The 13,987-nt window shown below is 42.7% G+C and overlaps 1 protein-coding gene across 9 annotated transcripts in view; it reads right to left on the bottom strand.

The window, feature by feature from the left end:
- Window positions 1–13,987, bottom strand: part of HIPK1 (homeodomain interacting protein kinase 1) — a 117,084-nt gene that overhangs the window by 72,916 nt on the left and 30,181 nt on the right. For all 9 annotated transcript variants that reach the window (XM_040337457.1, XM_040337456.1, XM_040337451.1 and 6 more), the window contains exon 2: window positions 1,341–2,409. In XM_040337457.1, coding sequence (XP_040193391.1) covers window positions 1,341–2,407 — 1,067 coding nt within the window. In that variant the 5' untranslated portion in view covers window positions 2,408–2,409. The remainder of the gene's footprint in view (window positions 1–1,340; window positions 2,410–13,987) is intronic.

Raw genomic sequence — 13,987 nt, forward strand, 5'->3', positions numbered from 1 at the left:
GAAAACCAGCATCCAATTGCAAACACCGATTAATGTATGCTGGCGGTGGGAATGCAATAGCTCAGTGGGAAAGATTGCCGCACTAACATTGCTTGTGTTGGTACACAGCCGATACATTTTTTTTTTTAATCAAAGGAGGAGCAGATTATCACATGCAAAGGTGGATTGGGAATCCTTCCGGATGTGGTATTGAATTCCGACAATGGTGAACCTTCCAATTAGAATATACAGATCACTGCTGCTGGCAGTGCCAATTGAGCAAGCCCTGACAGGACTGTTGCCACCTGGCAGAACCAAACCAATTTCACACATTCAAGGTGGATGGAGGAACCCTGCTATAGTCACTCGTCGAGCCACTTCAATCCGACAAGGCAGCTAAACAGAAGTCAATTAGGAGATTGACTTCTGTTAAACTGCAGTGGCCACATATGCATGAAAATCTAGGTCTACCTTTAGGCCAAGTTTATACTTGCCGTTGGTCCAGAGGTAAAAACCATGCGGTTCAGCACACCCCATCTCCTCAAATCACCCCCCTTAAGCTGCAAAGGCATGGGATGGAGTGTACACATGCTGCCTGCCCTTTGCATTACAGCACAGTAAAAATTATCTTCCCTGTCACTCAGCAGGTAGTTCTGCCTACCAAATGTAACCAATTCAATCAAAATGGGGTCACCCTGCCACTGAGTGGTGCCTTTTTTTTGCTTTAAAAAACAGGCAGTGAGGTGGCATAATACCTTCTCATCACCTGTCCTCTGAAAAGTTGTCACTTTGTGTAAAATGACCCTGTAATGATAATTTCCTGTATATTTTCAGCTGCACTTTGTTAAGGGTTGAATTCTTTTAAAATGAATACAGGCCTTTTTCATAATGCATTAGCGATAACGGATTCTACAGAAATCTGAATGCATGACAAATTCTCCGCAATTGAAAATCTATTTAAGGATTCATTCCCACCTTTGTAATTTTGGAAAACATATCTATACAAATAATGCATATTTTCAATGCACAATTGTGTAAAGCCTTAGAGAAGGCCAGCCAAAGCCAATTTGGATATCCGTCCGGGTAACGCCAGGTGCCTAGACTGACTCCCGTGTCAGCGAGTCGCCAAGAGCCCGAGCTGGACACTCCGCCATTCCACAGCTCAACACTCCAGTGAGCGAGGGAGGAGCAGAGAGCTGACCGACATCTACAGCTCTCTGCTCACAGAGCTCTGAAAAACAAGCGACCAGCGTTTTCCGATCGCTCGGTTTTCAGTGCAGTCCCAAAATGTATCAACTCCAATTTGCCTTTTCATCAGCTCATCATTCATGAAAAAATTAAAAAAATTTAAACAAACTTACCTGTAGTACCGAGACTGTAGGTAGGTGGAGCACACTGCTTTTGATACGTGACTGGCAGAACCAAAGTCTATCACCTTCACTCGATAAGGCTGGCGAACTGGATCAACTAGCATTATGTTCTCTGGTTTTAAGTCGGCATGGATTAACCCCAAGCTTTTCAGCTTCATTAGGGCAGTGGCCACCTGCTGCAAGATAGGTCTGATGTACTTCAATGGAAGAGGACTGAACTTGTTTTGCTTGAGGAAGTCATAAAGGTTCTGCTCCAACATTTCAAAAACAAGGCAAGTGTGGTTCTTGTGCTGGAAGCACTCATAGGAACGCACAAAGTTGTACTCATCTGCATTTTCGCTGCTCAAGCGAGAGAGGATGCTCACCTCTATTTGACCTTGCCTGGCATAGGAAGGGTGGTTCTTTAAGATCTTAATGGCAACAATTTCCTTTGTGCTACGCTTCCAGCATTTTGCCACTTGGCCAAATGTCCCCCTACCCAAAAACTCCAAGACCTCATAGCTGTTAGTCATGGAACACAGGATTTCATGTTGAACAAGCTGGTAATCCCCCTCCCCATTAGAACTGCTGCTTTTAGTGGTTACAGTGGTGGTTGTGGCAGCAGCACCCACCGCGGTTCTGTTTTGCAGCATCAGAGGTGGCCGTTCATCAATAATCTGCACGCTACCGTTGCTGTCCACCTCCTCACTTTTTCTTTTCAGTCCACATTTTTGGTAGGGTTCCAGTAAAAGGTTACTTCTATGGTTTAAAATCTGTCTGCTCTGGAAGGAGGTCGTAGGTCCGCTGCCTGTGCTGTCTGCAGCAGTTACCACAATGTGCTCTGCTGCAGTGGCTGGGATTAAGAGGTGGGGCTCATAGGCCGGTAGCCTGAAATTGGCTACCTGGTGAGATGAACTTGTGTGCCCTTGAGCAAGGTTTTTGCTGTGTGCGTAATACTTGTTGCTATTACCCTGTCCCGTAACATCCCAGCCAGAAGGCTCGACTTTGAGTTTCTTAGCACTACAGAAGGCACTGGACGACACTGAAGGAGGGGAGAACACCTGCAGCTGTGATGCCATACCTGAGGGACAAAATAAAAAAACAGTTAGCAGAAATAAGGCTATATTACATACCGATACACAAAAGTCCATTATAAGACAAATACATAAGCCTTGTGTGTAAATTTAACTTGATTTTCATATCAACCAAAAGATTCATTCTTTTAGAAGTATACAGAAGAAAGGGAAGCATCTAAAAATGTAACATTTAACAAAGGCAGTTCCACAAGGCCCAAAATACAAATTAACATTTCAATAATTAAAGCAGAGTGCAACCCAAAATGGAAGCTCTGCTTTTTTTGCACCCTCCACTGCCACATTTGGAACTTTTTTGGGGGCCGTGGGTACCTGGTTTTGACTACCTGCTCCCACTTCCTGCTTAGACGCCTCTACGATGTTAGGAATCCTATATATTACAAACTGAAATCCAAGCAACCACAATGCATGCTTTAGTGTCTTTATCCAAAATTAGATGCATATCTAAGCACTAGTATGATTTCCTGAACTTGCATTCCCAAAAGAGCTGTACAATTAATCGTATTTTAATTGCGATCTGCCCCCCCAATCGCAGATCTCGGTGGATCCGTTGCAATCACCGACTCCCTCCGCTTCCACTCACACCGGCACAGTTCAACTTAATTTTTCTTAACCACTTCAATACCAGGCACTTATGCATTTTTCCGCCCAGACCAATTTTCAGCACTCTCACACTTTGAATGACAATTACTCAACCATACTACACTATCCAAATATTTTTTTCATAATTTTCTTCCTCACAAATAGCTTTCTTTTGGTAAATGTAATAATTTTTCAATCATTCATCAAGCAATATTTTTTGCGATATAAGCGATAAAACTGCAAATTTTTTTAGTTTCCATTGTATAATTTTGCCAACAAGTCATTATTCTTAAAAAGGTTCTCCAAAATGTATACAGCTGCATATCTTTGGTAACATTCATGGTTACCTCAAAGAACTGTAGCTTCCCAGTGCTGGCAGCACTCATGCAGCCCCAGACCATGACACTGCCACCACCATGCTTGACTGTTGGCAAGACACTTGTCCTTAACTCTTCACCTGGTTGTCACCACACATGCTTGACACCATCTGACCCAAATAAGTTTATTTTGGTCTCAGACCACAGGACATGGTTCTAGTAATCCATGTTCTTAGCCTGTTTGTCTTCAACAAACTGTTTCGGGGGCTTTTCTGCACCATCTTTAGAAGAGGCTTCCCTTCTGGGATGACAGCAATGCAAACCAATTTGATGCAGTGTGCAGTCTGAGCACTGACAGGCTGACCCTCCAACCTCTGCAGGAATGCTGGCACAATTCACGCTATGTCGCAGTCACGATAATCGCTGATCGCCACCATTACTCGGAAAAAAAAACAAAAAAAACTATCCCCTATTTTGTAGACGCTATAACTTTTGAACAAACAGATGACGGCTTATTGTGATTTTTTTAACAAAAATGTTTTATATCTTTTTGGAGATCTAGCAAAAAGTAAAAAATATAGAATTTCTCAAAATTGTCACTATTTTCGTTTATAGCGCAAAAAATAAAAGCCGCAGAGGCGATCAAATACCAGCAAAAGAAAGCTCTATTTATGTGAAAAGTCATCAATTTTGTTTGGTTAAACTTCAACATTTTAAAAATGGCTTATTCCTGGAGATCTTCTTTAAATGTGTGATTAGTGAAAACATTTGAGCTAGCTTAAGATCTTTCCCCTTAAGGCACATTTGTGAAAATGTTTTCACAAGGCGCTTTAACATGTGATGTCATGCTTTAATTTTTTTTAATGAGTTGTGCATTGTCACAGCAGGAGCCAAATGATTTTGTTTTGCAGCACACATGGCTCTTAAATGCAGTATGCCCCATTTTTGCTCAGGGCACACCAATGTGTTGCTTTAGAGTAAGCCTACAGAAAATTGTATTACTTATTTTGTGTTGCGCCTGCATTAAGCATTGTTGCCCATGGTGCATGATGTTAATGAGCCCCAACAGTAATAGTTAACAGTCATACATTCTACAAGCTAGAAAAAACGTATACACATTAACAACACCTAGTATAAAATACAGATCCCCCTAAGCATATAAAGCTATAAAGCCAATCCTCAAAAGAGCAAAGAATAGGTTTCAAATGGTGGTGAAAGCAGACCTGTAATTCAGTACTCTGCATTAATTATGTGATTGCCTCTCTAAACACTGAACAGGATTAGTAAAAAAAAAAAAACTGGAGTCTAGTCTTGAGGTCAGAGAGCAAATGAGGAAAGGAGAAAATAACAGTGCAGTCAACCGGTACAATGAACAGAAATCAGTCAACGAGAAGCAGAACAAGACGACCTCTTACCGTGATTAATGTGACCCTTGGAAATTAGTAACCTGATGTCCTGTGGGGGTCGTTTCTTGATCACAAGCTGAATGCAAAGAGTGCAGCTGTGTGGTGACATTCAAAGAAACCGGTGGTGTTTTTCCTATCACACATACACACCACCCTCCTATTCAGATTCAGAGAAAAAGCTCTGACTGAAGGCTACATTTCATAGCATAACAAAGGCAAGTTTTCACAAGTGTATAAGAATGGATTTCTATTTTTTGACAAGGAATTAACTGTAAAGCGGTTGTCCTAATTCTCAGGAAAATTGGCAGCAGTCAACCTCAGCAAGCAGTCTTTCATCAAGCATGTTTTGCATGCGATCAATATTGAGCTGGAGCTTCTTAAAGCGGAGGTTCACCCTAAAAAACATCTATGTACATGTAACATACTTGCGTCAGCTACAGTATGCTGGTATTTTTTTTTTTTTATCGCTGTACATACCAATATATAGTTCATTTTCTTTCTCCCGCGGGGAATAGGCGTTCCTATAAATAGGCGTAGACGATTGATTTGCGGAAAAGCGCGTCACGCGTTCCGAAAATAGCCGATCTGGGACTCTGCCATCTACGGCACCTGTGCACAGCTGCAACAGCCCTCTCTTGGACTTGGGCAGCCTATGAGTACTTGTGAGTCTGGAGGGCTCTTTTGAGGATTGGCTACTTACTATAGCTTGATTGCCAAGTGGGGGGAAACTCCAAGGATTTCGATAAGCCAGGATGTCACCCCCCAGCCAGTAGTTGACAGAACACTCCCAAAATTGTTTTAGGGCAAAGAATACACACACACACACACACACACACGTTTGCAAAAGCAGAAGGGAGAGAACTGCGACCATTTGTGATCGCTGGAATTGGTTCACACTGAGCTCAGGGCACAGAGCCCGTTCTGTGCATTGTGTCATCTGCACACTGACAGATAAAAAAAATAAATATATAAAAATAAAAGCCTGTCTGCCCGTTTTTTTTGGGGAGAAAATATATGTGCTACTGCACTCAGTGCATATGCCCCCATTGGCATGCATATGCTGCGTACACACAGTCGGAATTTCCAACATGTTCGATGTGAGCTTGTTGTCGGAAAACCCGAACATGTGTATGCTCCATTGGACATTTGTTGTCAGAATTTCCGACAACAAATGTTTGAGAGCTGGTTCTCAATTTTTCCAGACAAAAGTTTGTTGGAAATTGCGATAGTCTGTATGCAATTCCGACGCAAAAAAATCTTGTTGTACGTGACTGCGTTCTTGGCGATCGGAATTTCCGACATTTGTGTGACCGTGTGTATGCAAGACAAGTTTGAGCAAACATTCCGCTGGAAGAAAATCCATGGTTTTGTTGTCGGAATGTCTGTGTACGCGGCATTAGAGGCACTCCTGTGATCCATTTTCAGCAGAGAGCAGACTGAGGTCTGCAATCTGCTGACATCACAGAATCGGTCCAGGCACCGTATCATCCCCACAATGGGAGTCTGGATCTGCCAGGTGCCTAGCCTGGCACCTGTCTCAGCCTCCCAGCGAGTCGCTCCAATGAGTGTGGAAAAACAGAGCTGCCGACTTCTCAGGGAGCTGTGAGAACTGAGCCATCAGCTATGTTAGATCACTCGGTTCTCAGTGTAGAGGTGTCAGGGGACAGATGCTGCATCCACCCAAGTATGGAGGGAAAAAAAACAAACCCACACTTTTTTTAAAAGCATTTATTAAAGGGGGGAAAAAAACATTGCTACTGTAAACAGTTTTAATTGCTTTGCAATGAAAAGTGGTAGCACCGATCTCCACATCTGTCCTCTTACCAGTATCATTGAGTTTACTGTCTGTCCCTCAAGATTCCCCATGCCAACGCTTGCCTTTCAAACATACAATCAAGCGCTTGCGTTAAGGACTAAATCATTTAATATGTACAACATGTTATGTAACTTTGCACTAGTCTATTTTTATTCAAGGATAATCCTATGTCACTGAAGGATTTTCCTTAATGTGCATCTGAAACACAAATCCTTGCAAGCATGCCGTCATTCAAATGGATCTCTCAGCTTAAACAAAAATGTGCATTGGACTTATTGCACAAGCACAAAATCTGTGAAATGAGTCCTTTAATTGTCCCAAGACTTCAGGGAGTCACCCAAATACAGAGATCCATTTTCTACATCAAATATATCAAAATAAAAAATTTGCTTTACAAAATTGTGAGCACTCCTTAGCATTGCACGTAGGGTTGCCCACCATGCCAATATCCGATATGTTTTGGGCACCAATGTCCAGAGTGCACAACGGTAAGGCTGCACTACTCACTTTGACAGGACCAATTTACACTACGAGCGGTGGTACTGTGTTGAGCGGGTATTCCATGTGTATGCTCCATTGGACATTTGTTGTCAGAATTTCCAACAAATGTTTGAGAGCTGGTTCTCAATTTCTCCCACCGTAATGAAGACAAAAATGCACTGTCACCTATGTGCCTGGTTCATACCACCATGTTGTGGTGATATGTGCAAGGAAGTTAACCGACATCGGTACTGCAGCGCCAGTCGCTGGTTATAACAGCAGCTGGTGTGAATAAGCACTTAATGTGTTAACACAATTAAAAGCTAGTGCCTTACTTTACACATTTTTCATTCCTAAAAAATACCAGATTTGGCAACCCAGTTTTAATCAACACAGTGTTGCCTATTAGAACAGAGTCAAACACCCTGCCCAAAAGCAAAATTAACAGATTAATTGTGGTGGCAAACCTGTGCGGGCCGTTCAATTGAAGTTAGATATTTAGGCAGATTTTATTTTTATCAACACTAAAAAAGGCTATACAGCTATATTTTTCCCTCCACTACAGATCAAGCAGTTTTGTTTCATTTCATCCCCATCAGTCAGTTTTGGTGGAGGAGCCCCTGACTGGTTTATCTTGATGGATATCAAGCCATAGATGAATTTCACTACAACAAGCATATGCCCATAGATGGATTTAAATTTGGCCAGTTCTGGCTGAAACGGCCCAATTTTGATTCTTCTATGGCTGGCTTTACAGGTCTCTCACTGAGAGAGTCACTTTGTTCAGGAATCATTCTTTAGCTGAAATACTGGCTCAGATTTAGCAGTTAAGCAAATCTGACATGTCGCCTAATTTGACGGTTGGTTGCCTAATCTGAGCCATCAGATTACTCGACCCATCAGATTACAATAGTCAGTGGGAAAAAAAAAGAAAAGAAAAAAGCGTGAAGTGTAACGGTCACTTTAGATTTGTCGACTGTCAGATTTGCTTAGTATTTTTAGCTAAAGACGGGTCACCTACACCGACGGGTCACCTACACCGACGGGTCACCTACACCGACCCATGAGATTACAATAATTTCTGCAAAGGAAGGGTCAGGTAAAAAAAAAAAAAAAGCAATGGTTTTAAACCTGAACTGTCAAGGCCAACTATACCTACACCGACGGGTCACCTACACCGACGGGTCACCTACACCGACGGGTCACCTACACCGACGGGTCACCTACACCGACCCATGAGATTACAATAATTTCTGCAAAGGAAGGGTCAGGTAAAAAAAAAAAAAAGCAATGGTTTTAAACCTGAACTGTCAAGGCCAACTATACCTACACCGACGGGTCACCTACACCGACGGGTCACCTACACCGACGGGTCAGATTACAATAATTTCTGCCAAGGGACGAGTCAGGTAAAAAAAAAAAAAAAAAAAGCAGTGGTTTTAAACCTGGAACTGTCAAGGCCAACTATACTAATACTGACGACCAGTCAGATTACTCGCGCAAAAGAAAAGTGGTTTGAAACCTGGAACGTGTCGGCCGTCAGATTCGTCGGCCGAAAACATAAAAACACATTAGCATAACTTTGAAAAAAAATAAAACTAGTGGTGCTGAGGTCTGCACCGAGGGGGGTTGCTGTCTGTACTGGGGGGGGGGGGGGGGGGCTATAGTTGGGGGGGTGACAATTTTTTAGCACCGGGTGACGCCATTACAGTATGGGGGGAGGAAGAGGTGGACATTACAATAACTATGGAGGTGGACATTAACTTGGGGGGAGGTGGACATTACAATAATTATTAGGTTAATCCACATCTCCCCCCCCCCCCCCCACTGTAATATCCACGGTTGGATAACTCTGGGAGGGCGCACTAGGACATCCTCTCAGAATAGCACTCCCGCTCACACCTGGGAATGACCAGACCCAGCGAGTCAGATGGGGGTAAAGGGCCAATGACAGTGTCCCTTTACCACGTGATCACGGTCCAATGACAGATCAGATATCAACAAACCAAACCTTGTCCAGTTAAACTCCTCCCCTCTACTCGCACTGATCTGTACAGTGTGCAAGGTGAGGGGGGAGAGCATCCATTCCTGCCACTACAGTGCCTCACAAAAGTGCAATAGGTAGTCAAATTGGATTTGAAATGCATGCCCCTAAAATACCGCTCCCCGCATGTTGGGCAGGCTGTGGAAAAGTCTCACATGTGGTATTGCCATACTCAGAAATAGCAGAATGTATGGGGTAAGGCCCCTTTCACACGTGCAGACCCCGCATGTCCGCATTTTCATCCATCCGTTTGCGTATAAAAACGGGACATACATTGGTCCCTATATGATTGCGGGTGTCAGCGGATGACCATCTGCTGACACCCGTAATCACCCGCCTCCGCAAAGCTCTGATTTTGCGGACGGAAGAAAATCCTATTTTTTCTTCCGTCTGCGGATCGGATGAACACGGACATACGGTCTGTGTTCATCCGATCCCCCATAGGGGAGAGCGGAGGAAAGACAGGGCTGTCCCTGCACAGTGTGAAAGGGCCATTAGTTGCATACGCCAATAGCTTGACAATTTCCAAAAACTCCCCATACCTCCTTATACCGTGTGAAAGGGCCCTTAGTTGCATACGCCAATAGCTTGACAATTTCCAAAAACTCCCCATGCCTCCTTATACCTAGGAATGTCTACTTTGATTTTGCGTGTGTAGAATAAAGTGTTTACATGAACACAATGACAATCAAACTTCTATAAATGAGCTTGGAAGTGACTTGCATCACACCACCACAATTTGTCATTATACTGCAACGTGGCCATCTCCATTTTACCTTCTAAATCGCCCATATTTCGCTTCCTGCGGCGTACGTTGATTTTCTGTCAGCGCAAACCTCTAAGTGGTTTATATGTACTGACCTTTAACTGAATTGTTTGTTACAGCGGCCTGAACAGCTAAAGTGTAGATAACAAAGAATTGTATTATTGGGCTAGCAAACAGCATGAAAGCTCAACATTATTTCCCATCTCAGTGGTAGCAAAAACAGCTGGTATCAACTTCAAAAGATCAGTATGTGTGCCAGCAACTTTGATGTCACCTTAGGACAAGGGTTATTTGAATGGAAAAAAGTATGCTGTGAAAACAGTGAAAAGTCTACAGACTCAGAAAGTGACCAAGTCTTGCTGGGCAAAACGCAAAGATGGGCTCATATTGGGCAAATTGGTAAAAATGGCAAGTCCGTGCTCTACTTGAAACCTGACATTTTCATTATTTTGCCCTGCAAGGAAAACCCAATGCATTTTACCAGTTCATGAATCACTACATTTTATTTCCGAAATGCCAAACTAGATCCTGGTTCATTACGATGCACTAAAATGTGCATTTTACATGTAGGATTTCTTGTCTCAAAATCTCAAACCGACAGGCAGTATATGAACAGATGACAAAAAAAAAGTGTAAAGATTTTAGATGTGTTTCCAGTAAGTGGATTGTAAAGGGAAAATACCATTTGAATAAGAACACTTTTGATATTAAAAAGGGGTTGTAAAGGTAAAACATTTTCCCCTAAATAGCTTCCTTTACCTTAGTGCAGTCCTCCATTTACCTCATCCTTCCATTTTGCTTTTAAATGTCCTTATTTCTTCTGAGAACTCCTGACTTCCTGTTCTGTCTGTAACTCCACACAGTAATGCAAGGCTTTCTCCCTGGTGTGGAGAAAGCCTCTTGAGGGGCGAGCAGGAGTGTCAGGGCGCCATCTACTTTGCAGATAGAGAAAGGAGCTGTGTGTTAGTGACTCTCCTGCTCGCCCCCTCAAGAGGCTTTCTCCACACCAGGGAGAAAGCCTCACATTATGGTGTGGAGTTACAGACAGAACAGGAAGTGAGGATTTCTCAGAATAAATAAGGACATTTAAAAGCAAAATGGAAGGATGAGGTAAGTGAAGGAGGACTGCACTAAGGTAAAGGAAGCTATTTAAAAGGGGGGGAAAAAATTGTACCTTACAACCGCTTTAAAGACAAACTGCTGGCTGTAGGATTTCAATTGGCTTTTAAATGCAAACAAGACAAAAACCTAAGTGGTTGAAACGCCCTTTCCAGTATTCTGTCTAGTATGGGAAAAACTGAATTTGGGATTTTGAAGAAAATGTACATTCCAATTTTCCCTCCAAATACAGATTTAGCAGAAACAGTGAGCCAACGATAATTTTTTTGTTGCAGAGTTACTGTAGCACTGAGGCACAATAATACTAAAAATAGCGCCTGCAAGGCGCCCTGAAAGAGCGGCTCCATTCACACTGTATCGGTGCGCTGGCAAGACAGTAGCACCGCTCCTAAAGCACCCCTGCCCATTGAAATCAATGGGCAGCGCCACTGAAACCGCCGGCAAAGTGCCACTGCAGCGTTTAACCTTTTTGGCCGCAAGTGGGGGTTAAAGGCATCCTGCTAGCGGCCGAATAGCGCTGCAAAAACGGTAAAATGCAGCTAAAAACAGCATCAACGCCCCAGTGTGAAAGGGCTTTAAGTGCATTTGCCTATCCAGGCATCCAGCAGTGTCCTCCTCACTCGAGGATTCTTCTATCGACTCTTGGGTGCTGCTGCCATCTTGACTAAGGGAAACCAGCAGTGAAGCCTTGCGGCTGGCTCCACAGTCCGTTTTCTAGTGCACATGTGCGAACTTGCGCTATGCTTTCTCAATGGGCCTGCTGCGGGGGGGGGGGGGGGCTTTGACACAGACTTCCAGCTTACTTCGCCATGGCAAACTGAGCAGGTACCTGTCAAAACCAGGTACCCCACCCCAAAAAGTGCCAAATGCAGCAGTGGAGGTGGCAGACAAGTGGCGATTCTCCTTCTGGGTGGAGCCTGGCATGGAGCTCCGCTTTAATGTCTTGCTTGATCACTTCTGGCTAATGTTCCCTCCTGGGCTACAACACACCTCACCCTCTCCACAGCTCCATAACATGGGGGGGTGCGAGTACAGAAAAAGAGTAACTTGGTTTGAGGGTGTCGATTTGCAAGCAACTTTTTTTTTTTTTAATTATGACTCGGTTTGCAAGACAAGCAAAATTCAAGCTAAATAGGCCTGCAGTACCTCATTTGGCCTGAGGTACAGGGGTGGAGGAGCCGAACATTGGCTGAAAGTACCTCATTTGGCCTGAGGTTTTTTTTTTTAGCCGACTTGCAAAGTATGTCTGAACCAGCCACAAAATTGGACTACTTCAGAAATGTCAGACAATTACATAGCACAGCCCCTCCCCTCATGGCACATCATTACCCTCTCTTCTGGGAGTGTAAAATTACTCTGTGCTGTCACATCTCCTTTGCCATTTCTCTGCATAGCCTTCAGCTACCAGGGGAAGAGGAGCAAAGGGCAATCCCACCACGTCACACTGGCAACAGCTCTGGCTGCTGACAATAGATTCAAGATGGCAGGGTCCAGCAGTAGCCTCAGGGCTTTTAGATGTCCACACCAGGTAAACATGCCCAAAATATGTTTATTACAGATTTAACATTATGGGAAGACTTGTTGAAATGAACGGTATGGCAAAAGGACCCCTAAAATCCCTTTGTGGGGAAACTTTTCACTTGCCAAAAACACAAAAAGTGGAAAAACCCTTGGAACAGGTGTACTTAATGAAAGTTTCCCTCTATATTCCCACGTCAGTAACAATTGCAAACTTTGGATTTTCCCATCACTTTCTGAATTAGTGACTGTTGTCACCAGAACAAATGAAGCAGCTGAATCTCCCCCCAGCAGGCACAAACAGCAACCACAAAATGGTTTTAACACAGCCTTTAATATTTTCAGTCAAGTCTACGTGGTTGTGGAATGTGTTATACAAGCAAATTCCATGTAATCTTTTGGAGAAAAATAAATAAATCACAGAACTTAAATTGCAACTATCAAAAATTGCAATAAAAGCTTTTATGTTATGTGGGCATAGGTATACTCTTATAATAGGCATCAAGGTATGGATAGACTTTGAAGATAAATAATCTTACAATATTCAAATAGGGGTCTAACTATTTTGCTTCCAGGCCCTGTGCTTCATTTTGTACACTCAGTTGGCCAGACCATTTTTGCAATTTTTCACTTATAGCTTTCAGAATTTGTAAAAGACCACCCCCCAAACCATATATTTTCTGAAAGAACACAAGTAAAATAAAAAAAAGGTGCCACCGATTTTTTTTTTTTAGACCCCACTGTATTAGCGCAAATGTTTATCAAACCAATATATTTGCTAAAAATACACTAAAACCATTATTAGCAGTTAAAAGCACAACAAATTTTACAAAATTCCTACCAAATATAAAAGCAGTATTGAGAGAATAAATATGGCATATAACACACCCCAACTTTAAGAGGGAAGTATAAGGAATAAAAAAAACTTTCCACAGCCCCCTGCGTATAACACGCAGGCACAGTTACCCTCTATTTTCAGGGTAAAAAAGAAAGTGACATACATCAATACATACAGTATTTGTAACTTAAATTGTGTCTTTTTGAATATGAAGGTTTTAATTTTTCCCTTACAGCTTACAGAATTTGTAAAAGACCACAAAACCATTTTCTAAAAGCATATTACCTTTAGAATAAACATTTTAAAATTTAGACCCCGTGGTATTTGCGCAAATGTTTATCAAACCAATATAGTCGCAAAAATACAAAAACAGCCAATTTTACAAAATTCCTGCTAAATCCCTATTAAATAAAAAAAGTTTAAAGGGATTGTATGGGTTCAGTTTAAAAAACAAAAAAAATATGTTATACTTGCCTCCACTGTGCAGTTTTGTTCTGGGTCTCACTGCAAGCGTCTGCTCCTCCCCGCAAGAGCCAACCACCCCCTGCCTGTCCATTTTTTAGGTGGGCCCAATCAGACCACACATTGTGCTCTATGGAGAGACTGATGTAATGTAACCTTTTGCCGACCGCGCCATAGCAGAAATACTGCTACAGCGCGGTCGAGTTATTGTGACAGG

The sequence above is a fragment of the Rana temporaria genome, chromosome 2 (genome assembly GCF_905171775.1).
Source record: "Rana temporaria chromosome 2, aRanTem1.1, whole genome shotgun sequence".
NCBI classification, from domain to species: Eukaryota; Metazoa; Chordata; class Amphibia; order Anura; family Ranidae; genus Rana; species Rana temporaria.